Genomic DNA, 25,627 nt, shown 5'->3' on the forward strand with positions numbered 1-25,627 from the left:
GGTGGCTCCTAAGGCCAGCCCCAAATATCGGCCATTGCCACTGTTGCCCACAGTGCTAGATGATAAAACCCTACAGTTGAAGACACCAAACACCTGTCACAGGCAGAAAAATCAACCAGAAGCTTCCTCACTGCCCACTAATCCTCGCAGTATTATAACGTGTTAGGCAGGCTTCTGGGGCAGGATAACCAGTCTTACTTGGCTGCAGACTCCATGTGCGGCAATACCAACCAGCCAGGCAGGATGTGTCTGCTGATAGAGTAGTGGCAGGTCTGTCATGGGGGCAACCAACTGCTTTCTGATTGGATTCGAGGGCCATCCCACAGGAGAGCATTCGGGTTTGATGTTATAACCTGTTCAAAGCCTGGCTGGGAGGTCATGGGCACTAATGGGGATGTTTCATGGCTATGGCACGCCGATGAGACTGTCTTCTAAACACCTTTCCATGCCTATGGATCAGCGCTGCTCTCAGCTCTGGCAGTGGCTAGCAGTACCCGGAGACCCGTAACTGGTAAGTGCTGAGGGTAAGTGACTAACTACTGAATGCTCATCCCTGGGCATCTATCTCAGTGTCTCCAAGGCTCAAGGAACATCCTGAAAGGGGCAAAGAGAAGGGGTGGTGGTGGTGTGGAACACTGACTTCTGGGTCCTTTTGATACACAGCAGCTGTGATGACCGACACAGGATCGGGTCGTACCCACCATGGAAATGGACGAGCTTGAGGGGCCTCATCCTTCACTGAGGAGCAAAGCTAATGGATGGAGGGAGACATTTTCTTTAGTTGGGCAGTCGATGGCAAGGCCTGTGCAAACAAACCCTCAACCGTGTGCTTTCCAGGCAACCCAGTGAAACGCACTGGCTCATATCAAGACCCACTCAAAAGGACATGAAACTAGGAGGGGTGGGTTGGAAAGAGGAAAGGCTCCATAGCAGGGGAACAGGAAAGGTTAACAGGCTGAACAGGACTGAAATGTATTATTATACATGTGCATGAAAGTGTCATATGACACCCGATACAAGGTATAATTCATATATGCTAATAAGGCATTAAAAGACTTGACCCACGATGTTCATAATCATTTAATCACTGCTCCAAACACACCTGTCACTCAGCTACAGGTGAAATTCTCAGAGACTATCTGCCTAGCCCACCAACTACATGACCACTGTTTCTAGAAGCCAGGACTTGTACCAAGGCCATGGCAGGAAACAGCACAATCAATTAGCAAGAGCAGATCCCTGGGACCTGCCTGTGCCTCCTCCTCGCCACAAAGGAATTCCTCCTGGGTGGGAACAATCAACGTGGCAGAGGGGGCCACCTCTTCAGGACAAAGATTTCTGCAAACTGCACCCCGCAGCAGTGGGACTCCGGGAGCAGGCCTAGCCCTGGCCTACTCAATAAATAGATGCGTCATCACCATAGTCACCAGCAGGACTCCGGCCTGGGAAAGCTGAGCTGCAAAGGCCACCCCCCTGAGGCCCGGCCATGGCCTGCTGGCTACGTGCTGCACACCAGCACATCTGCAAAAGGTCCCAGGAGGCTCTTGTTAAAGATGCAGCGGACCCACACCAGGTAGGTGGTGAAAGGCTTGATGTTCTCGGTGAAGGTGTGATTCTGCAGGGTCAGCATGTAAGGTGCGTAGGTGTTCTCCCCCTGCTCCTGCAGCCACACCTCGTACTTCACCTCCCTCACTTTTAGGTACTTGAGGTTCCACGGGATCTGCCAGGACACAGACAGGTGGGCCTCGGTGGCACCCTGCACAGACGCCTGGCATCGAGCCTCCCGCACCTTGCCTGGGTACAGGCTGATTGTCCACCTCTGCCTCCGCGGCCCTGGCCGGCCCTTTACCACACGCCGAATGGATTGCATGAGGGACGGGATGTCCACCCTGGTGTCCTGGTAGATTCGGAAGAGCCACTCAGGGTTCCGGCAACAGAGATGCCGGGGGACCTCTCGGCTCTGTAGGATGCGGGCCTGCTCAGCCCGGTCCAGGTGGGTGATGCCCCCTTGGTCCCAGGGCCGCTCAGGGTGTGTGACTGTGTTCTCCCGTATCATGTTTCGCCAGGCTACATACTGCAGGTCCATGCCAGGCAGCGTGGCCAGCGTCTTATAGGGGGTGTAGTGGTCAGGGTTGACAGCATAGGGGAAGAGTTCGACCACGGTGGCCCCACGGGGCAGGAAGAGGGCCGTGACCAGCTGGGCGCCATGCATGCTGACTAGCATGGAGGCGTTGCTGACCAGCCGCACGACGTCGGCAAAGGTGTGGTCCTCCAGGGACACAGTCACCGTCTTCATCTGGAACTCTTGTGCTAGCTCCAGCAACAGCTCTGCCTCGTTCAAGATGAGTCTGTTCTGGGTGCGACTGAAGACCAGAATGTACTCCTCACCCAGGGGTGCCCCTGCGTGGCTCACATTCAGCCTTTCGGTCATGAAGCGGGTGAACTGCCGGATCTCATTGCCTGAGACGAGGATGTTGGCCTTTGGGCCCTGGGGCTGGACAAAGCCATACTGGTACCAGGTGGTGACCTTGGACAGGCCCACAAAAGCATGGGAGAAGCAGAGCAACCGGCCCAGCGTCTTGAGCTGCGCACGCAGCAGCGGCTGCTTGGGGCTAAGGAGTTTGTAAAGGTCAAAGTGAGCGCCCTCGCCCCAGCCCTCCATGAAGAAGAGCCGGGCCTCCTGGGCCAGGCCAGGGAACTGCCTCAGCGTGTAGAAGAGGGGGAGCAGGTCGTCATGGAAGACATGCATGAGGTTATCGGGGTTGAAGCGGTTGGCGATGAGGGCCACATCAGGCACGAACACTGGCTTTGGCATGAAGCGCAGGGCCGCGGCGGGCAGCTCCACGAAGTTGAAGTATTGGGCATTGTGGTCCTCCACAGTGGACAGGTCCAGCAGGGCCGGCTGGAAGCGCCGGGAGCCCAGGTTGGGCAGCATCACGGACGAGTTGCCATGGAAGAAGATGAATTCTTCCGCCTCATTGGAGTAGCAGAGCCACTTGAAGCGGCAGATGCGGTCTGTGTGGGTGCGGCCTGTGCACACCATGTGGGTGCCACCCTCCATGAGGACCTGCAGGGCCTTTGGGTAGTCAATCCTCAGCCCCGGAACCGGATCCAGGGACTGCTGTCCGTGGGCCAGTTCCTCCTCTAGGGTGGCCGCATGCTCCCGCAGCCGCACATGCTTCCACAGGACTGCAGCCAGCACAGACACTAGGAGAGCATTGAACACTGCAGAGAGGTGCATCCTACTGCCACCGAGGGGGCTTAACGAGATGACGGCTGCTGGGCAGTGCCACAGCCCAGGGGGGCCTCACCCATCCATCCCTATGTGTGCCGGAGGACAAGAAAAAGCCTGTGAAGGGAGAGAGAGAGTCAGCCCAGCCAGGAGTCTCAGCACCCCCCACTGTGTGCTCCCCCCACACCGGCTTCCGCAAAGCTCCCTGGTAACAGCCACAGCCAGGCAGGAAAAAGTAAGCGACTCTTACTAAAAAGCAGCTGCAAGTCCAGTGACAAGTTCTAGGCTTTTTAAAATTTCGTGTGTGTGAGTGTGTGTGTGTGTGTGTTCATGGGCACATGTATGCATGTGTGCTTGGAGGCCAGAAATCAAGTGTCTTTCCTTGATTGTTCTACACTTTGTATTTTTGAGACAGGGTCTCTCACTGAACCTGGTACTCACTGACTCAGCTCGACTGGCTGGCCAGTGACCTCCAGGATCCTCTTGTCTCTGCCTCCCTCCAGTGCTGCCATTATAGAGGTAAGTAGGTCCTCATGCTTAAGTAGGCAGACACTACTCAGTCATCTCAACAGCCCTTCGAATCACACCCGCGTCACTCAGCTGCAGAGCTGGGAGAATGAAGATGCCTTTCAGCTGCTGCAAGAAGCAACAACCCCTCTGCCTGGATGAGCAGCCTGCGTGTTACACCCTTTTCAACAGCAGCAGCTGGTGGAATCTGCTCTGCTTTACCATACAATACCCCATGGTCTCATCGGTCTCTGAGGATGCCCTATGAAGGAAAGACATTACCACCACCAGACCTCTGCAGAACTTCAGCAAGGTCCAGGTTTGGGGCCAACATCTGTCTCCAAACAGAACCCCTACATTTGGGGCAGTGCAGTAATTAGACGGTGCCAGTACCGAGACACAGTAAGGCCAGGTACATTCATTCCCTTGGCCTCGGTGGCCTTTCTTTTGGAGTTCAGTCACCCTTTGGAAAAAGCAAGCATTTGGCAGCCCTGTCCCAGGCTTTGGTGGTCAGGAGTGACACACTGGCTGAAATTCAAGTCCTGGCACCCACTTGTTTTCTGATGTTCAGATGGAGCCATTTCATCCATTGGATTCCCTGATAAGGGAGGCTTCCAGTGCAGGGGAGAGAGGGGCTGGGACACTTGATGAAGCACATGTGCAGTCCTAAGTACCCCGGGTACACTGCTGCCACCTGCTTCAGAGCAAGGCTGGCACTGTCCCTTACATTACTGCCACTTGAAACAGTGTTTTAAGCACAGAACTCTTGCCACAGAAGACAGAGGCCAGTCGGTCACCCGACTAAGGTACCCTGGCCTGGGCCTCTGGGTTAGGTCAGCACAGGGTGATCATGTCCATGGATGTCAGTCTTCCTAAGGAGTCCTCAGTGTGTCCATTTCCTCTGAGCCCGTGCTGAGTCTCCTGGGACCCAGGGTGTGGAGAGCTCACCTCAGGAGCTCTGGCCTGACCCAGTGACATGCTGCCAAGAGGGACCAGTCAGACCGGGGAGAAGCAGCCAGTGTGTGCTCCTGCCCAAGGGACAGGAGGAAAGGGGTGTCCCCTGGCTGCCATCTGCCAACTGTAAGCAAGCTGGCTTGAGGGCGCAGACAGCATGCTAAGGGTGGCACAGGAGACACGGGCCCCTGGTGATGCTGCCCAGTCTGCTGTGAGAGAGCTTTCTTCATCTGGCTTCTCACAGACAAGCACAAGCCAGGAGGGTACGGCTTTCTGAGCCATGTGCTCAGACCCAGCAGAATGATGCTGCATCCATTTCCCTGGGACCCTTCTGTGTCCATGAAACTGCCTCCCTCAGACACCTCGGACACAGCAAACCAAACACCGTTACAGAGGATCAGCAGCTTGACACGAGTGCCACCTGCTGGACGGAAGCGGGACTGCAGCAACCCACGGTAGCTGGAGAGACCTCAGGCGGTGGCCATGCCAGGGCCTGCCAATACTGCACTGGCAGAGGTCAGGACAGACATGGAATGTGCCACAAAGACTTCACTGGGCATGTCAGGTTCTGGTGTTACCCTTTCAGGGGGGAAAATGTGAAGCTTTGGTGAGAGAAAACATTCTGCCCAACGGTGTGTTCTAAAGCATGGGGTGGACTGACTGGGTTTCAGCCAGCGAGGCAGCCTGAATCATGGCCGAGCAACGGGGATCCAGCAACCAGAACGGTGCCACCTTGGTTAGCAACCACACCCCTCTCTGCTGGGACTGTGTACAGACCTGTGCTATATGGCTCTGGGTCCACCCATGGGGCTAACTACTCTGGCTTAACCTTTCTGAGTGTCTTCCCTCCCCACACTCCCAGGTGGACCAGGACAGAGGACGGACGGACAATGGACTTGTTCTTCATGCTTTAAATCTTCTGGAGAGTCTTATAATGGATCCCTTTATGGTGTCACCGTGGAGAAGCCAAGGTGTGGGGCGGCCAGTGATCACCATAACATCCTTCCTGTCTTTCCCACATTCTCCTGCATCATCCCACCCCCACTGCATTGTGGCATCCTACTTAGGCCAGCAAGATCAAAAGTTCTGGCAGAGTCAGATCTCAGACAGAGTCAGGGAGCACTTTAATAAAAATAAATGGGGCTGGCAAGCCTCCTCGGGTGAGAGGCGGGGGCCACCGGGGAAACGTATCCTGTCTCCACCCACTGTCCCTAAAAACCTATGCTGGTTCTTTAGGGTTTGCAGGTGAGCATGCTGTGAGGGCCGAAGGACACACCCACCCTCTGGGCTCCGAAAGTGCCCAGAGCCTCCCATCAGACGGGATCTGACAAGATGGAGGCTCTGTGTCGATGGACATTTCACACAGAGAAAGAAGAGCCTGCCTGTCTGTTTCTGGATTATGCAGGCCCACCATGTGCATCCTGAAAACAGCCTCACGCCTGGCTGAGGACAGAGAAGTTAAAAGGGCCAGCTCCAATCTCAACAGTGTTCTAAGAAATGGCCTCAGAGCTTTAAATGGACTCTGATCCTGATTCTACCCCTCATCACAAGTGGCTTCTGTGGCCCCTCCATGCTCTGCTGTGGAGGGGACTGGAAACAAGCTTTTAGAAACAAACTTGTATGTGACTAGTGTGTAAACATGTGAGGGTGTGCATGCACATGTGGGCACATGCCTGTGGAGGCCACTGGTAGACAAGTACCTTCCTCGATGGCTCTCCACCTTATTCTTTTTAGATCTGTTTGTCTGCATGGATGTCTGTGCATCATATGAACACTTGGTGCCCTTGGAGGCCAGAAAAGGACATCCAATGCCCTGGAGATGGAGTCACAGATAGTTGTGAGCCGCCATGTGGGAACTGGGAACCAAAGGGGTTCTAAGAGCAACAAGTACTTTTACTGCTGAGCTCTCTCTCCAACCCCACCTTATTTTTTGGGTCTCTTCACTGAACCTGGAGCTCACCAATTTGGCTAGTCTGGCTTGGCTGGCCAGCAAGCTCCAGAGATGATCTTGTCTGGCTCCTATCCCCGGCCCCTAGCCCTGGGGTTACAGATGTTACAAGTTACCGTGCATGGCTTTTTATGTGGGTGCTGAGAATTCAAGTTCAGGTTACTTTACTCAAGGAGCCCAGACCCCTAGAAAGAACATGGAAAAGATGCCCACTACGGAAGGAAGGAAGGCACAGCATTTTCAGCACCCCCTCTTTCCCCGGGGACTTGGGAGAGGAGCTGGAAAGCATCACTCACACCTGTCCCACATTTCCTGCCATGGTACACACTGGTCTGTGCCGTGGGCCTTCCTTCCAGGAGAGGTGTGGAGCAGAGAGCTGAGGATGATGCCCAGGTGAGGCAGAGTGTGGGAGATGGCCCACCCTCCATCTCCAGCAAGAAGCCAGGCTCTCGATGAGTCCTGTCCCAACCTGACAGGACCTAGAATCACCTTGGAGACAAAACATGCCTGCTAAGGCCTGGAGCTGTGACTCAGGGAAAGCTGTGTCCTCAAATCTTTCATGACAAAAGACCTTAGTGTTCTTCCTTCATCGTCCCAATGGTAGGCACTGGATAGATGGGGACAGGCCCAACCCTGAACATGATTAACCACCAGCATGGTGTACTACCAGCAGAGGGATGGACACCAGCCAGTATTGCTGAGGCAGCATTCCTACTTTGCGGGGCAGCAGAGGGTGGGTGGGTCATAGCAAGTGAACCAGATTTTCCAGTGATCTTACGTACAAGTCAGTGTGAGCGATACAGTATGTGTGTGCTTGCATGTGTGTGTATGTGTGTGTGTGTATGTATACATGCACACCCAGTATATATGCATATGTAAATTTATGTTTAAAGATATGTAAATTATGTATGCACATATTTTTATGGAACAGAGTCCAAAGTCTTAAGAGAATGCCAACAGAATGGGAAATGAGGTTCTGCACTGGCCAGGTTAGTGGAGGAGACAAACACAAAAATGACGAATGGTTTCTGTGACCTCAGGTCTCACTGTGGCAGAGGAGACTTGAAGCCTGTGACACCTGACCTGATTCAGTGGTCACAGCAAGGCACACGTGCCGAGGAGCAGTAACAGCTGCTGGGGTGAGGTGGCCATCACTGCACGCCATCCTCCTGCCTCCAGACGTCAGGGAGGGAAGCCATCAGGGAGGAAAGCGGTTTCCTGCCAATTCCCATCTGATGACCCCTCCGCTTCACTACATCACATGGTCACCTGGCCTGGCCTTTGTTTAATAATTCCCACTTCCCAAGGGGCTAGCCCAAAATAGTCCCCAGAGGAGGAACAAGGTCAGGTGGGTACAGAAGCTCAGATGCAGACAGAATGGGCCTCAAGGCCTAGGTTGGCTCCTTTTCCTCTTCAAACCTCTCCTCATCTGCGGACTTGGGCACTGTCTGCTACAGTCACAGTTAGAAACCTTAATGGAAGTGTGGTTAGGATGAATTCAGTTCAGTGGCTCAGTCAGGACAGAGCTTGACAGAGCGAGACTTACGTCCACAAAAGCCTTAAATACAGGCGGACACAAGGATGCTGGCACACTTGTCGACAGCCCGGCAGTGAGGGTGAGACTTACTGCTGACAGGACTCACCACCAGCCTGGACATCTAGCATGGACACAGTCTCCATTTCCTGAATGCCCTGGCCGGCCCCAGACAACCCCACATGGGCCTTAAGGTCTGACATGGAAGAAGCATCCCAGGATCCTAGACTAGTCATGGCTGCAAACTCACAGATCGGGAGCCAATGGGAAAGCAGAGCCAGGGCAGACCACATGACCTGGAGCCTGGGGCAGGGGAGGCACAGTTAAAGCTCAGCTTGCTGAGAGCTTGGCAGGGCAGCAGTGGCCTTAGGCTGGGACAACTACCACCATGGGCTAGGTGGCTTAAACAACAGACTTACCTCCTCACAGTACTGGAGGCTGGAGGTTCAGACTTCAGGGCCCTGGGTTAGGGCAGTTCAGCCTCTCACAGCACTCTTCTGATTTCCGCAGATAAAATGTGAAAAGCCCTAATTTCTGGCAACTGTACAGACCGAGTGAAGACAAGGATGGGGTGGCCCAGTCCAGGAGAGGTGGGGGATGGTTGTACACTAACGATTTGGCAATATGACTTTTAAAAGCTGCCCGAATTTGCTGCTGAAAACGGTAGAATCCTTACTTTGACACTGAGAAGTATTTTTAGCCTAAAACAGCATGGGTTTACTAGTGCCGAACCATGGAAGCTTCAGGTGGCAGGCGGCTGTCCCAGTCGCTCCAAGTGGGTAAGCTCAAACACACTCCACAAGGTCGGGCTGCCCCTCAGGACAATCTCTTCCAACCTCCTCCACTTTCCTGTTTACCAGGTAGTTAGTTACACGATGTTGTATGTGCACCAAAACTACATATGAGCCTAAGGCTGAGAAAAGCTGCACATTTAAAGCACACTGGACTTCCTGCGAAGGGAATCATTCCTTCAGCAGGATGCAGACAGCCCAAGCACCTTTGTAACATGTAGCAATTAACTATAAAGGTGCATCGAGGGGCTGGAGAGATGGCTCAGAGGTTCTTCCAGGGGTCCTGAGTTCAATTCCCAGCAACCACATGGTGGCTCACAACCATCTGTAATGAGATCTGGTGCCCTCTTCTGGCCTGCAGGAATACATGCAGATAGAACACTGTATACATAATAAATAAATAAATCTTAAAAAAAAAAAAAAAAGGTGCATTGAGCAGTTCTGCGCTCACGTGATTGAGGTTTTTTGGTTTTGTTTTTAGATTTTTTTTGTTTTTTTCCGAGACAGGGTTTCTCTGTGTAGCTTTGCACCTTTCCTGAATCTCGCTCAGTAGACCAGGCTGGCCTTGAACTCACAGAGATCTGCCTGGCTCTGCCTCCCGAGTGCTGGGATTAAAGGCATGCGCCACCACCGCCTGGCTAGATTTTTATTTTATTTTTATTTTTAATTCTGTGTGTGTGTGTGCACATAAGTGCAGTTCCTGTGGAGGTCAGAGGTCAGAGATATTGGGTTCCCCTGGAGCTGGAGTTACAGACGTGAGTGAGCCAGCAGACATGGCCGGGATTGGAACTCAGACCCTCTGCAAGAGCAGAATGGGATCCTAACCACTGAGCCATCTCTCCAGCCTTCACCGTCTACCCATTCACATTCTTATACTAACACCTTGACCTGGAAAACACCCTCTTGAACTCAGAGCTGGAGACTGAACCATGTGTCAGCAGCTGATGTAACAATGAATGGGTTTCAACTCAAAGAAAAACTCCAAGAGGCTCGAGTTCCTTTGCCCTGGTGCGATGGGTGATTAGCCCGGCCCTTCTTGTGCAGGTAGGAGGGTCAGGTGAGCTGGAGGTGGGCTCGGCCTCCCCTGCTGGCCTGCAACCCTCTTACAAGGGAACTGTTCCCTGGGGACACAGGCATCTGCTCACAGCCTGGGGTCCACCTCCTTAGCACGAATCGGTCTCACTGGAAGCTGACTGGGCCCAGGCTCACACAGGGCACAGGGAGTATGATATTACAAGTTCTTAAGGTGAAAACTGCAGGAAAAAAACCACAAATTTTGTTCTTGTTTTTTGTTTTTCAAGACAAGGTTTCTCTGCACAGCCCTGGATGCCCTGGAACTCTCTATTAGACCAGGCTGGCCTCAAACCTACAGAGAGATCCACCCGATTCTGCCTCCACAGTGCTGGGATTAAAGGTGTGTGCCACCACTGCCCAGCTCAAAACCAATTCTTACAGGGACTACCCAGACCCCAAAACGTCCATGTCAGGTAGGACTTGGACCCCATGTGAGACGGAATCCATCAAGACTCCAGGAGATGCCCATGGTAGGAAAGACAGTAAAAAACACCAGAAAGTATGCCCAGCACACACAGGTACAAGAGACCAAAGAAGCTCTACCTGGAGGTGGGTGGATGAGTTCTGGGCAAGGCTTAGCGGGGCGTGGTTGGTGGTGATCGCTATGTTCCTGTGTGCAGTTCTCCTGGACACAGCAAACCACGAGACCACCTCAGCAGGGGCCACGCCACACAGTCAATGGGAACTCCAGGCTTTGGGGTGGAGACAGCAGGCCGTGAGGCTGCTGGAAAGCTGGCTTCACCAGGGAGACTCCTCAAGGGGAACCTGTAAAGCCCTTTGTAGGGAAGCCACTTGGCAGCTGTCAGGCATCCAGGGCGTCTGCAACCCTGCCTTAAGACAGGAGGGGGACGACCACCTCAGCTTGGGGTCCCCTTGGTCTCGTTCTGCGGTGGTACTCTCAGCCTCCTCTCTCCTAATGGTGACACTACCACCCACTGGCTCGTCACTGGGTGCACGTTCGGTCCTCTGTTTCACCTCAGTGACAATTTTCATTTATATTAAAGACAGTGGAAGAGAAGGGAGGGCAGGAAGCCGCTCAAGTACAAAGGAGACCTCAGGGTGGGGCTGGCCGTGGGGCTGGCTCTGCCGTCTGCAACCTCCTCATTCTACAAGGAAACAACTCCAGCTTACAAAAGCCGCAGAGTACGGAAACCAGCCCCCACCTAGATTCTTCCTGAGTTGACACATTTCTCACACTCTGTCACTTAACCCTTTTCTCAACTATTTAAACATAAACTAGATGCCAGGTGTGGTAGTATATGCCTGCAACCCCAGCATTTGGGAGTGGATTGGAGGATTTAACACCAGCCTGGATACTTACCAAGACCTTGTCTCCAAAACAAAACAACAACAAACAAAAAAATTCTGGTGACATCTTCCCTGATAGCCATTAAGTATACATTTGAGAGAACATTTCTCTTACATAATGCAAATTAAGAAAATTAATATTGATGATACTATTTTTATCCATGGTCCCTATGCTGTGTCCAAAATCCAAGCCAGGATGAAGAGTCACATCTCTCACCTCTCTATCTGGGATTCCTTCTTAGTCTTTCCTATGACCTTGACAGTTTCTTTAAAGTTTGTTTTTTATCTTCCAAGTGTTTTTCCTGCATGCATGTACAGCACCCATGGAAGAGAGGGTGTTGGATACTCTGGAACTAAAGTTACGAATGGTTGTGAACTACCATGTGGATGCTAGGAATCAAACTCTGGCCATCTGCAAGAGCAACACACGCTGTTAACCTCTAAGCCATCTCTCCAACCCCAACCTTGACAGTCTTTAAGCCAGATAGCTATTTTTTTTTCCTAACATGCCTCAATCTGGGTTTATCTTTCTTGTCAAGTTCAGGATATGCACTTCTGCCAGGAATCAGTCTACACACTTGACCCCCAGTTCACACTGTGAATCTTTGTGAGACACTCACCTTGAGGCAGCCCCGTGGGGAAAGCACTAGAAATTCTACCAAATGTAGGATACTTAAAGGAACAGGTCCCTTCCCCGGGGAAGGAAGACCCAGGAGCCCTTTGGGGTCGTAGAGCTTGCTCAAGGGGTAGGTACAGCTCTTCTACTTTTGTGGCCCATATATGCATGACCCAGAATTCTTTCAGCTGGGCTCAGGAACCCATGTTCTGATAAAACTTCCAGATGATTCCACCATGTGCCCAGTTTCGACGTAAAGCTGTTCTGACATCACGCAGTTCTGCAATCCTCTGAAGGAATTTGCATTCAGCCACAAGGAAATGGTGGACCCAGCCGAGGATCTCCCTCCCTGTTACTAAACCTGGCTAACTTGGCTGACGTGACTTCCAAGCTGAAGTCCCAGGACAGTGCAGACTGAGACAGCTTCCCCATCGGAAACTTCCAGAAAAGCTTCCCCCACCTGATCTTTCCCGGGCAGACACCGCTGCTTGTGGTGTGGAGGTGGTGCGAAATGAGGCCAGGGAAGAAGAGGGTATTCCAAACAGCTGCCAGCGGCCCACACTGGCAATGCCACGTCATCCTGCCGGCCAGCTGAGAAGGCAAGCCTCTTGAGAAAGAAGCGCCTGGACAGCATCTCCAGGTCCTTATAATACAGCTGCCATCACCCTTCTCAAAGCTCTGGACCAAACGTAACCGTGGCAACCCACAGAAAGCCTTTGCTTCAATAGCAGCAGCAGCAGGGATAGGCAGGAAAGGGTCCTCATCTCCTTCCTGAGTGTGGCTGAGGCCTGCGCACACTGCATGGCCTGGAAAAGGGGCCTGCCTGCAGCACAGGTGGTCTGATTTTCTGATAGACACATTGGGTCCGAGGGTAGGCACTGATGAGACTGAGAGACGCCATAGAAAATGCAAGATTTATCTGTGCTGGCCAGATCAGGCTGCTGGCCTCTGGTGCCGAGTTAAGGCCAATGCTGCCACCACCTGGCTTCTCCTACTATGCTGGCTTTGTCCGGAGTCCCTTCCTGTATGCCTCACCCAGCCTTCCAATGCAGGCCTCCGGGGTCTCATATCTTCCCTTTTCTCTCTCCAACTCCTTTGGTGGGGCTGGGGGTCAAACTCGGGGCTCCCTATGTACTAGGCAAACCACTGAACCACAGCCCCAGCCCTTAATTTTCTCTCAATATGAGAAAATCGCAACTATGGGTAGGTCACATGCTTAAGGTCTTATAGCCCACCAGGATGTGAGCACGCCTAACTCCAAGGGTCATTTTTAAGCCCCACACCCAGCTGTCACCCCATCTGATGGGGTCTCCAGTGTTAGGGGAGCAGGGAAGAACTTGGAGCAGGGAGATTTTATGACTCAAGGGCAGAGCAGGTGTGGAAGGCTCTGGAAACACAGATCCACAGGCTTTCCATGGTAACTTAGCAACCCAGGGCTTCTTGCTATAATTACTCTCCCAGCCAGGCAGAGAAAACACCTGGCTATGGCTGGTGGCTTAGGAAACTGTGGCCATTCTCTCATCCTAAACAGAGTCTAGGTAGCAAGCCGGGGTTACGATTATCCCCACTGCCCTGGTGCTGGGCTGAGAAGGTTCAGCCATCAATACACAATTATAAAACCACGACCTTTTAGAGCCTCTGGAAACAAATTCTCCCAAGTCTCTATAAGTGAGGTCCCTCGGGCAGCCAGGGCTACAGTGGCTGCATGGGACTCAGTCAGCACTCTGACCTCACACCCACAGCTCTGCTCCCAAAAGCAGAACTCTGCCCAAGATGCACACAGCTCTCACTCTTTCCAGCAGATAAACAAGGGTTTTCTTCCAACAAAGCCTTCTAGGTCCTACCCAGGCTGCAGACTCACCCACCCAGGCTGCTCTCACCAACCCACGAGGTCCAGGATGAGAGCTAAGGACGCCTTCCTGCAGGCTGCCTCTTCCTAACGCCTCACCTCACCTCACCCAGGGGACCACCTCCTTCAGCATCACCACTGATGGGACGGCAGGACACATGGACCCAGGCTCTAACCCAAATGTGTGGCTAAGAAATGCCTGCAGTGGGCCCTAACTGGGCTCCTGGACAGGAGAACCCACAGGCAGCAGAGGAGGAAAGAATGCCCCAATCAGAGATGCCAGGTGAGTTCCGGCCCTGACACTTAGCAGCTAAATGATGCTACACCAATTTTTTTGTTTGTCTTTTCCGAGACAGGGTTTCTCTGTGTCGTTTTGGTGCCTCTCCTGGATCTCAGACTGGGCTAGCCTTGAACTCACGGAGATCCCACCTGGCTCTGCCTCCCTAGTGCTGGGATTAAAGGCGTGTGCCACCACCGCCGGCTGCTACACCATTTCTTAATCACTGCAAACCTCTACCACCAGTCTGAGAGACAGACACTTCTACTTCACGGTGAAGGGAGGGGCAGGTTTGTGGATTCAAAGAGCCAACGGAGCAAAGCACTGTGCCTACAGTTATTCTCATAGCAACTCTACAAGGAAACAGTGAAATTACCACCTGTTTACTGACTCATGCCAAGTGTTCGACATCTGTGGTCTCATCCCTGCTACAGACCTAAAGTAGGTGTTATGAACCCCATTCACACTAAAGGCATATGCTGGGGGCTGTTATATGGATTGTTCAGTACCACATAGCTATTATGGGATGGAGCCGAAGTTCAAACTCAAGCCTGAACTGCAAAAGCCCATGGGAGCATCTCTGGATTCTCCCTCCAATATCTCGTCCAATTGGAAAAACCCTGGGGATCATTTTAGCAGTTCCCGAGGGAGAGTGTCCCTCCAGCAAGTTGAGGTGAGTGACAAGGCCCCCTGGGAGTGGAGTGTTGAGTAATTTAATTGTCTGGCTCTCTCAATATTCTCTAAGAAGACGAAGCAGGAGGATCATAGTTTTGGTGTGCCTGAGAAACTTAATGAGACTTTGAATCAAAGCAAAGAGTAAAGAGATAGTGGGGGAGGGGGGGGTGGGGGAGGAGTGGGGGGGGGGGCGTGGCTGTGGCTCAATAGTAGTTCATCGCCCAGCACGCATGAAGCTTTGGATTCAATCTTCAGCATTGGAAAACACTGAAGACATCCTGACACTCCGACACATGTTAACAGTCACGGTGAATCTGCTCACCAGCACCCTCCCTGTCCTCTGCTCCCTTCTGGAGGCTCCCGGGGGGCTCTGAGCTCGGAAGTGACCTGCCAGCCACCTATGAGCATAAGGGAGCTAATTTTCTTCTGTCATCACTCAGATCCTTCATGTCAAAGGGTGGGCTGGTTGAGCTCCCAGATCCTGGCAGCCTGGGAGCAGCTAGTTTGGGAAAAGTCAGGACCGGGGACTAGAACTCACAGTGTTCAGGACCCAGACAGAAAGCCTCGCCAGCATTACCTCATGGAATCCTCACAGAAGCTCTGTGAAAGTTTTTTTGTTTTCGTTTATTTGTTTTCCACTCTATTTTACAGAAGGTAAAGGAGGGACCTGTGGGGGCCCACAGAGGTTTCCCAGTGAGAGCTGAGCTTGCTTTACCCAGCAGGGCTGCATAGGGGATGGATGGACGACAGGCATGGTCACCAGGTGTCTGGGAGGGTCTGCACTTGGCTGTGCTAGGGGGAGGTCTTTTGCTCCACCCCTTGGCATTCCCATAAAAAGCCCTTTAGCAGAGACTGAAGGTGGATAAGGATCCAGGCTCTCCCGAGCTATCCTGTGTTTCTGTTTCTCGCCCTCTATATTTCTAAATCTTTTATCCCTCACGCCTCAGAAGTACCCAGGAAATGGTGGGGGCTGGTCCCCCACAGGGGTCAGAGAAGACGAGTGAGTTAATTAAGGGGACATGGCCAGTAAAGGAGCCAAGATTTCAACGTCCAGCCCCCGGCACAGTCCTGATGCCCAAAATGAACTGTGCTGTTATCTGTCCCATAATCCTGAGATCCTCTTTCCCAGCAGGCTCTGGGGGCTGGTTGGCATAAGGTCAAAGGATACCGGCTGCTCATCACTTGCGGCATGATTCCCAAACTTTAACCCAGGACTCCCACCAATGACTGAGAAGACGCGTTCCTACAGGCAAGCCCATCAGGGTCCTCCCTCAGTGGCTCCCCCGGCACTGTCAAGCAGGCCAGACAAGCTCCTCTCATCGACTGCCCGGCTGGTTCCCTACGGACCCCAAGGGTCAGCGACAGGCCGGCCCAGGCACCGCTGTAAATGCAGCTGGCACGGCCCAGGCCCCCTCTGCTCACCTCTCCTTCCGCCACCTGTGCCAAATGCGCACCATCCTTTCCCAGGCACCAGCGTGTGCGTCCCCGCTGTCAGGGCTGTGCAGGCTCCAGCTGGAAGGTCTAGGGCGCCACCCGGGCAGGCTCACGGGCCCACCCCTCCAACCTCTGCGCCTGCTCCAGGCGGCGTCCACCAGCCCCGCCGGCCTCCCCTGCAGCCCAGGGCCCGGCACCAAGCCCAGCCCGGCCCAGCGCCTCACCTGAAGCCCGGATCTGCTCCCCGCCTGCTTGGAGCCCCGGGCCCAGCTGCGCCGCAGACCCCGCGCTGCCCACCTGACGCCCGGGTGTCGCAGGTGTTCACTGTGCGCCTGCCCTGGTGGACAGCACACACACGGGAGCCAGAGCGCGTGCGCAAGCCGCGGGCTCCGCCTCTCTGGCCTCCACCCCTTCGGCTTAAGGAATCCTGGGAGTTGTAGTTTTCAACTCCTGCACGAGCCTGGGAAGACCAGAAGCTCTACTTGGTGTTCATTTCTGATAATAAATTTAAATGCAAGATACACCAATATCCATATGCCACCTATTAGAGGCAAAATAATCAATACATTGGCATGCTTTTAAGACTGGAAAGATGAAGGAAGGGGCTGGAAAGATGGCTCAGTTGTTAAGAGCGCTTACTGCTCTTCCTGAGGTCCTGGGTTCGGTTCCCAGTACCCATATCCGGCAGCTCACAACCGTCTGTAACTCTAGATCCATGAAATCTGAAGTCCTCTTTTGGCTTTTGAAGGCATCCATGCTTGTGTGTGTGTGTGTGTGTGTGTGTGTGTGTGTGTGTGCCTGTGTGTGTGTGTGCCTGCGTGCGTGCGTGCATGCATGCGTGCGCTCACACCCACGCACACACACCCCCACACACATTAAAATAAATTTTTAAAAAGTAAACACACACACACATTAAAATAAATTTTTAAAAAGTAAACAAGAAGACAAAAAATATAACGCAACAGGGAGCTTACAGACAATAGCACTGTCGCCACCTCAGGGGCTCAGGGGCAACCATCCTCAGTTCTTCCTGTAGATGATCAGAACACATGTGCCTCCATTTCCGGATTCATGCATTTTTGCTCCCTTGACTTTTTGCTTCAAAAAACGAAGATTTAAATTGTTCAGAGACTGAGCCGGGCGGTGGTGGCGCACGCCTTTAATCCCAGCACCCGGGAGGCAGAGCCAGGCAGATCTCTGTGAGTTCGAGGCCAGCCTGGGCTACAGAGATCCAGGACAGCCAGGACTACAGAGTGAGTTCCAGGAAAGGAGCAAAGCTACAGGGAGAAACCCTGTCTCAGAGAAAAAAAAAAATGTTCGGATATTGTCTTAGTTAGGGTTTCTATTGCTGTGAAGAGACACCATGACCCTGACAACGCTAATAAAGAAAACAATTATTTGGGGTTCAGTCCATTATCATCATGGCGGGAGCTTGGCCCCTTGCAGGCAGACATGGTGCTGGCTGCATCTTGATCGGAAGGCAACAAGAAGTGGACTGCGATACTGAGAGAAGCTTGAGCAAAAGAGACCTCAAAGTTTGCCCACAGTGACCTTCGTTAACAAGTGGCACTTCCTATGAGGTTATGGGGGCCAATTATATTCGAACGGCCACAGAGGGCCACTGACCGGGAGCGTCCCACGGAAATACAACACTTCATTTCCACCCTCAGGTGAGGAACGCCTGCCACTAGTGTGTAACTATTTTATAAGATTGTTATTATTATCATTGTTGCCTGTGTTTGGGGTTGTTGGGTGCGTATGGAAACACACCGATGGGGCCAGGGGACGACGCTGTGGCACTGGCTCTGTCCATCTTTATGTGAGTTCCAAGGATGGAACTCAGTCCCCTGGAATTGCGCATAGAGGGCCGGTACCCACTGGGCCATTCACCGCTGCACAGCTATTTCTAAGATGGCAGTGCCCCTGTGCTGAGACAGAACGTTGGTAAGTTTGTGCAGGGCAATTTGGTAATCGTCCAGGGACCCTGTAAATACTCAGTCAAACCTCTAACCAAGACGTAGTCACTGCAAATGAGTGTGAAGACAAAACAGCATGTTCACGGGCATCCATGAAGGCTTCAGCGGCTCAGTTAACTTCACATGGTCTCCCCTCAGATCATCTCCCTCACATGGTCTCCCTCAGATGGTCTCCCTCAGATCATCTCCCTCAGATGGTCTCCCTCAGATGGTCTCCCTCAGATGGTCCCCCTCAGATGGTCCCCCTCAGATGGTCCCCCTCAGATGGTCTCCCTCACATGGTCTCCCTCACATGGTCTCCCTCACATGGTCTCCCTCAGATGGTCTCCCTCAGATGGTCTCCCTCACATGGTCTCCCTCACATGGTCTCCCTCAGATGGTCTCCCTCAGATGGTCTCCCTCAGATCGTCTCCCTCAGATCATCTCCCTCAGATCGTCTCCCTCAGATGGTCTCCCTCAGATGGTCTCCCTCAGATGGTCTCCCTCAGATGGTCCCCCTCAGATCGTCTCCCTCAGATCATCTCCCTCAGATGGTCTCCCTCAGATGGTCTCCCTCAGATCATCTCCCTCAGATGGTCTCCCTCAGATCGTCTCCCTCAGATGGTCTCCCTCACATGGTCCCCCTCAGATCATCTCCCTCAGATCATCTCCCTCAGATCGTCTCCCTCAGATCGTCTCCCTCAGATGGTCTCCCTCAGATGGTCTCCTTCAGATCATCTCCCTCAGATGGTCTCCCTCAGATGGTCTCCCTCAGATGGTCTCCCTCAGATGGTCTCCCTCAGATGGTCTCCCTCAGATCATCTCCCTCAGATGGTCTCCCTCAGATGGTCTCCCTCAGATCATCTCCCTCAGATCGTCTCCCTCAGATGGTCCCCCTCAGATCATCTCCCTCAGATCGTCTCCCTCAGATGGTCTCCCTCAGATCATCTCCCTCAGATCGTCTCCCTCAGATGGTCCCCCTCAGATCATCTCCCTCAGATCGTCTCCCTCAGATGGTCCCCCTCAGATGGTCCCCCTCAGATGGTCTCCCTCAGATGGTCTCCCTCAGATGGTCTCCCTCAGATGGTCTCCCTCAGATGGTCTCCCTCACATGGTCTCCCTCACATGGTCTCCCTCAGATGGTCTCCCTCAGATCGTCTCCCTCACATGGTCTCCCTCAGATGGTCTCCCTCAGATCGTCTCCCTCAGATGGTCCCCCTCAGATCATCTCCCTCAGATGGTCTCCCTCAGATCATCTCCCTCAGATGGTCTCCCTCAGATGGTCCCCCTCAGATCATCTCCCTCACATGGTCTCCCTCACATGGTCTCCCTCAGATTGTCTCCCTCAGATCGTCTCCCTCAGATTGTCTCCCTCAGATCGTCTCCCTCACATGGTCTCCCTCACATGGTCTCCCTCACATGGTCTCCCTCACATGGTCCCCCTCAGATCATCTCCCTCAGATCATCTCCCTCAGATCGTCTCCCTCAGATGGTCTCCCTCAGATCGTCTCCCTCAGATGGTCTCCCTCAGATGGTCCCCCTCAGATCATCTCCCTCAGATCATCTCCCTCAGATGGTCTCCCTCAGATGGTCTCCCTCAGATCATATCCCTCAGATGGTCTCCCTCAGATCGTCTCCCTCAGATCATCTCCCTCAGATGGTCTCCCTCAGATGGTCTCCCTCACATGGTCTCCCTCACATGGTTCCCCTCAGATCATCTCCCTCAGATCATCTCCCTCAGATCGTCTCCCTCAGATGGTCTCCCTCAGATGGTCCCCCTCAGATCATCTCCCTCACATGGTCTCCCTCACATGGTCTCCCTCAGATTGTCTCCCTCAGATCGTCTCCCTCAGATTGTCTCCCTCAGATCGTCTCCCTCACATGGTCTCCCTCACATGGTCTCCCTCACATGGTCTCCCTCACATGGTCCCCCTCAGATCATCTCCCTCAGATCATCTCCCTCAGATCGTCTCCCTCAGATGGTCTCCCTCAGATCGTCTCCCTCAGATGGTCTCCCTCAGATGGTCCCCCTCAGATCATCTCCCTCAGATCATCTCCCTCAGATGGTCTCCCTCAGATGGTCTCCCTCAGATCATATCCCTCAGATGGTCTCCCTCAGATCGTCTCCCTCAGATCATCTCCCTCAGATGGTCTCCCTCAGATGGTCTCCCTCACATGGTCTCCCTCACATGGTTCCCCTCAGATCATCTCCCTCAGATCATCTCCCTCAGATCGTCTCCCTCAGATGGTCTCCCTCAGATGGTCCCCCTCAGATGGTCTCCCTCAGATGGTCTCCCTCAGATGGTCTCCCTCAGATCATCTCCCTCAGATGGTCTCCCTCAGATGGTCTCCCTCAGATGGTCTCCCTCAGATGGTCTCCCTCAGGTGGTCTCCCTCAGGTGGTCTCCCTCAGATCGTCTCCCTCAGATCGTCTCCCTCAGATCGTCTCCCTCAGATGGTCTCCCTCAGATCATCTCCCTCAGATGGTCTCCCTCAGATGGTCTCCCTCAGATGGTCTCCCTCAGATGGTCCCCCTCAGATCATCTCCCTCAGATGGTCTCCCTCAGATCATCTCCCTCAGATGGTCTCCCTCAGATGGTCTCCCTCAGATGGTCTCCCTCAGATGGTCCCCCTCAGATCATCTCCCTCAGATCGTCTCCCTCAGATGGTCTCCCTCAGATCGTCTCCTGCCCTACGTGGCTTCTTGTCAGGTATTCTGTTGTGTCTGTCACGTGCTCTTTTCTAGAACGTTCATTGCTTTACAAGGAACTATAGCATGTTATGAGTGGGTGTGGGAGGACAGTACTGGAGCCTGGGTTTGACATAGACAGACCTGAATGAATCTGCTGGGTCATCACGTGACCTTTTAAATCCGGAATTTCTCACTTGGGAAATGGAAATCGTGACCGTGCCGACTTGATAGACCGGTGTCACGTGGAGCGGTGTACTTTTGAGAATGGGGAAGATCAGTGGACCCGCCCAACTCCTTGTGTTTCAGTGGCTGGTTGGCCACAAATCCATCCTAGGACTTCAGTGGACTTGACCCTCGTGGTTGCAGTTGTGAACTCATCCAAACTGGCCTGTCAAACACGCACGCACGCACGCGCGCACACACACACACAAGCACACACACACACACACACAAGCACGCACACACACACACACACACACACACACACACAAGCACACACACTGAGAGTTGGGACAATGCCACTCATCACAAGGCAAACAATGTCAGGATTAGGCACTCTTTGCCTGCAACCATAAAGAGGGCTCTGTGGCCTCCTGCTCTGCCCCCAGCCCCTGTCTGTGATGTCTGCCCTCCCCCTCCCCTCCTGCCCTCCCCCTCCTCTCCCTGCCCTCCCCATTTGGCTCTTGGCTTTTCTAAGGCAGCAGTCACTTCTCTTCGTGTCATGGAGGGTGGGCGCTGACAGTCTCTGGAAGTTCATCATCACAGCCCCCAGGCCCTTCAGATCTCACCCTTTGTCCTGTCTCAGGGGACCTTAGTTTCCCACAATGTGTCTACCCCGCTGGCTGGAGCAGAACGATGCACGTGAAGGAACATTAGGTGACATGCAGACTTCCCGGGATAAGGAGGAACAGACTGCATCTAGGGTCTGCTCCAACGAGAGGGTCACGCCAAGCCACGCCAGCCAGCCGTAAGGAGGTCAGCTTCCTCGTCACCATCCCCCACGCAGGGAGCCATCTCAGAGTGACCTTCCTTCATCTGAGTCATAGTGCACGTGTGCTTGGCAGAGTCTGGGCCTCAGGGAGATGCCCGTGTGCAAGGGGTCCTGGAAACGGAGTCTGCAGCTCTTCATCTGCAAGGTGGAGGGCAAGGCAAGGGGTCTGGGGTGAGAGCAGAGCCAGGCAGTCGGCTACTCGCCAAGCACTTCGTGCCCCTAAAAGGCTGGTCCTTTCATAAAAGGACATTTGTCCACAGGTTTAAGACCGGTTACCCTTTGTCTTGCTATATGGCAGTTAGATAACCTTGGGCAGTGTGCTCATCGTCCTGTGGGAAGACCTTCCCAGCCTGTCAAAACTGGGGAGTATTTCCAAGTGAAGATGTTTCAGAAGGGACAGATGGGAGGGAGGGAGAGATGGAGGGAGGGAGAGATGGAGGGAGGGAGGGAAGGAGGGAAGGGGAGGGAGGGAGGGAGGGAGGGAGGGAGGGAAGGAGAGATGGAGGGAGGAAGGGAGAGGTGGAGGGAGGGAGGGGAGGAGGGAGGGAGGGAGAAAGGGAGGGAGAGATGGAGGGAGGGGAGGGAGAGATGGAGGGAGGGGGGAGGAAGGGAGGGAGGGAAAGATGGAGGGAGGAAGAGAGGGAGGGAAGGGGGAGGGAGGGAGGGGGGAGGGAGAATTTTCTCACTGTAGTCTATTGTTTTGAAATGGCTTTGACACTGACTGCCATCTACCTGTTGATGTTTCCGAGCAAGTCAGACCCCAGGGTCTCGGACATTTACCAGTGTGTATTCTCATCAGCCTTGTGATATTCATCACTGTCAACTTGACTAGATTTAGAATAGCCTAGAAGATCGGTGAGGCACACTTCCAGGTGTGCCTGTGAGGGTATTTCCAGAGAGGGCTAGCTGGAGGAGGAAGACTGATGTGTGGGTGGCAACATCCCACAGGCTGGAGGCCTGGAGGGAATAAAAGAGGTCTTAGTTAGGGCTTCTATTGCTGTGAAGAGACACCATGACCACAGCAACTCAAATAAGGAAAACATTTAACTGGGGCTGGCTTACAGTTCAGAGGTTCAGTCTGTTATCCTCATGGCGGCCTGCAGGCAGACATGGTGCTGGAGCTGAGAGTCCTACATCTTGGTAGGCAACAGGAAGTGGTCTGAGACGCTGGGCATGGCTTGAGCACATAGGAGACCACAAAGCCTGCCTCCATAGTGACACACTTCTTCAAAAAGGCCACACCTACTCCAACAAGGCCACACCTCCCCATAGTGCCACTCCCTTTGGGGGCCATTTTCTCTCAAACCACCACAAGGGGGAAGTGAATGAACTGAGTACTGGAATTCCCTTCTGTCACCTGCCACCTGCTCCCAGAGTCATGATGTTCTGCCCAGGCATATGGAGCCAAGCCACTGTGGATCCCCCCGCCCCCAGACTATGAGCTGAGATAATTCTCTTGAAATTGTTCTCAGGCATTTCAGTCATAGTGGCACAAAGTAACAGATATAAACACTCACAGATTTTTGGTCTGTTGGCAGTTGTGGCTGGAAAACATTGTATCCAGGTCAAATCTCCAAGGTCAAGCAAAATGGATGATGTCCAGCAAATCTCGGAAGGTGTAATGAATACTCAGTTGTGTTACTCACAGAGACTCCAGGTTTTCTTTATTAACAACCCAAGTCCTCTTGGGAGATTATTTACAGATCTGGGGGAGGGTAGTCTCGGCTGTGTTGAGGGATATTTGATAACACTGTGTGAAGATTCATCTCTGTCTTTCCTTGTCTGCCTAAGGCACCTTCTGACTGATTTAACAGAGAGCTGAATGGCCGACAGCTAGGTAGGAGAGGAGAGGTGGGACTTCCAGGCAGAGGTAGGAACTCTGGGAAGGAATTTGAGGGGGGCGGGGGGCGGCAGCACAAGGATTACACCAGCTAGACTCAGTTTAAGTTTTAAGAGCTAGTTGGGAACAAAACCCAAGCTAAGGCCAAGCTTTCATAATTAATAAAAAGACTCTGTGCCATTATTTGGAAGCTGGAGGTCCGAAGAAAGTCTGCCTACAAGGATGCTCTGTGGAGCAGCACTGACCGCTGCTGCCATCTCACACTGAATGAAGAGGACGTTTTGTGTTCTTAGTTTTACATGAATGACACTGTATTAGTTTATTTTATCTTTGCTCTATCAAAATATTGGATGGAGCCACTTAAAGGAGAAAGGGTTTATTTTGGCTCACATTTTGAAGATGCAGTTCACCATGGTGGGATGGTGTGGTGGCAGGAGCATGAGGCAGCTCTTAGAAAGCAGAAGGAAGAACTCTGGAGCTCAGCTTTCTCCTTTTCACTTGGCTCAGGGGCCCAGCCCACGGGATGATCCCCCCCATGCTGAGGGTAGATCTTTCCTCCTCAGGTAAATCTTTCTGGAAACGCTCTCACAGACACGCCCAGAGTGTGTTACACGGACAATGAAGATGAACATTGCAGACAGTGTTCTTCAACTGTTCCCTTCGCCCAGCATTTAGGGTATTTGCCAATGCTTGGTATTTGCAATGTACAGTCTCAGACCACATAACTTCAGACAAGGGATTGGCTCCCCTTGTCCGTCAAAGTGAAGGGGAAGGCTTGCTGGCTTCGCTTTGTTCGCTTTCTGAGAGTCTCCCAGTGTGGTTGGCCCTTGTTGGCTCACAGCCACACTGGATGGGGCAATCACCCGGCCAACATTCTGAAGGATTCTGGGTTGACAGAGGTGGGCTCTGCCCTGTTCTTCAGATGCCCTCACCATCCCCACCAGGTCCTCAGAAGACACTGCCAGCCCTTGGCCTGATGTTGTCGGGCGAAGACAAGACTCCTTAATTCATTCTGTCCTGTATTTTGTTTTCCATCAAATATGTGATCCTGGATTGTGAAAGAGACAGTTTGTTAAGGCAAAAACAGTAAGAAGGTTGATATGCCAGTGTGGCCTAGACAGTAAGCGACCTCATCAATGCATTAAAATTCTCCATGTCACTGGGCAGTGGTGGCACACGCCTTTAACCCCAGCACTCAGGAGGCAGAGGCAGGCGGATCTTTGTGAGTTCAAGACCAGCCTGGTCTACAGAGCGAGATCCAGGAGAGGTGCAAATCTACACAGAGAAACCCTATCTCGAAAAACCAAATAAATAAATAAATAAATAAATAAATAAATAAATAAATAAATAAATAAATAAAAATTCTCCACTTCAGAGAGGAAGAACATGCCCCAAGAGGGAAACCAAGGTCAGCTCGTTAGAGCAAAAATGCCACTGCTTCCCTGGAGCTGGGTAGGAAATCTAGTATCAGCTGCCTGTTGTAGCACAAATCCTAAAAGCTCTTATAAATAAAATCAAATCCGGGAGCCAGGTATTGGGTTAAAGCTGGAAGATCAGAGGAGCAGAACAAGCCACAGCTTCTTCACCTCGCCAATTCCTCAGCTGATGCTGTTTTTTAAGACTGGAAGCCTCTGTGTCCTCATCCAGAATGAATCTCAGCTGAACTGATGCTAAAAGCCTAAAAGCTTAACCAGACTCTAGTTCCTGGTCCTCACACCGTATATACCTTTCTGCCTCCTGCCATCACTTCCTGGGATTAAAGGCATGAGTCACCATGCCTGGCTGTTTTCAGTGTGGTCTTGAACTCACAGAGATCCATCTGGATCTCTGCCTCCAGAAGGCTAGAATTAAAGGTGTGAGTGCCACCATTTTCTGGCCTCTATGTCTGTCTAGTGGCTGTTCTGTTCTCTGACCCCAGATAAATTTATTAGGGTACACAATATTTTGGGG

General features: G+C 52.7%; 1 protein-coding gene across 2 annotated transcripts; it reads right to left on the bottom strand.

Annotated features, from left to right (window-relative positions):
• Positions 1-1,062: 1,062 nt before the first annotated feature.
• On the bottom strand, positions 1,063-16,586 carry Pomgnt2 (protein O-linked mannose N-acetylglucosaminyltransferase 2 (beta 1,4-)). Of its 2 annotated transcripts, none has more exons than XM_006982888.4 (2): positions 16,424-16,586; positions 1,063-3,349 (listed from the first exon to the last, which is right to left on the bottom strand). In XM_006982888.4, exon 2 carries the CDS (start codon positions 3,239-3,241, stop codon positions 1,499-1,501), a length of 1,743 nt encoding a protein of 580 aa, XP_006982950.1. In that variant the 5' UTR covers positions 3,242-3,349; positions 16,424-16,586; the 3' UTR covers positions 1,063-1,498. The 2 variants fall into 2 exon arrangements, with proteins under 2 accessions (XP_006982950.1, XP_015856943.1); XM_016001457.3 differs by lacking the exon at positions 16,424-16,586 and adding an exon at positions 16,188-16,413.
• Between the last annotated feature and the right edge of the window lie 9,041 nt (positions 16,587-25,627).

Source organism: Peromyscus maniculatus, chromosome 7 (genome assembly GCF_049852395.1).
Source record: "Peromyscus maniculatus bairdii isolate BWxNUB_F1_BW_parent chromosome 7, HU_Pman_BW_mat_3.1, whole genome shotgun sequence".
Lineage (NCBI taxonomy): Eukaryota > Metazoa > Chordata > Mammalia > Rodentia > Cricetidae > Peromyscus > Peromyscus maniculatus.

Bases quoted from the DNA above. Each gene is read 5' to 3' on its own strand.
- Pomgnt2 (XM_006982888.4), bottom strand. From the start codon at position 3,241: ATGCACCTCTCTGCAGTGTTCAATGCTCTCCTAGTGTCTGTGCTGGCT.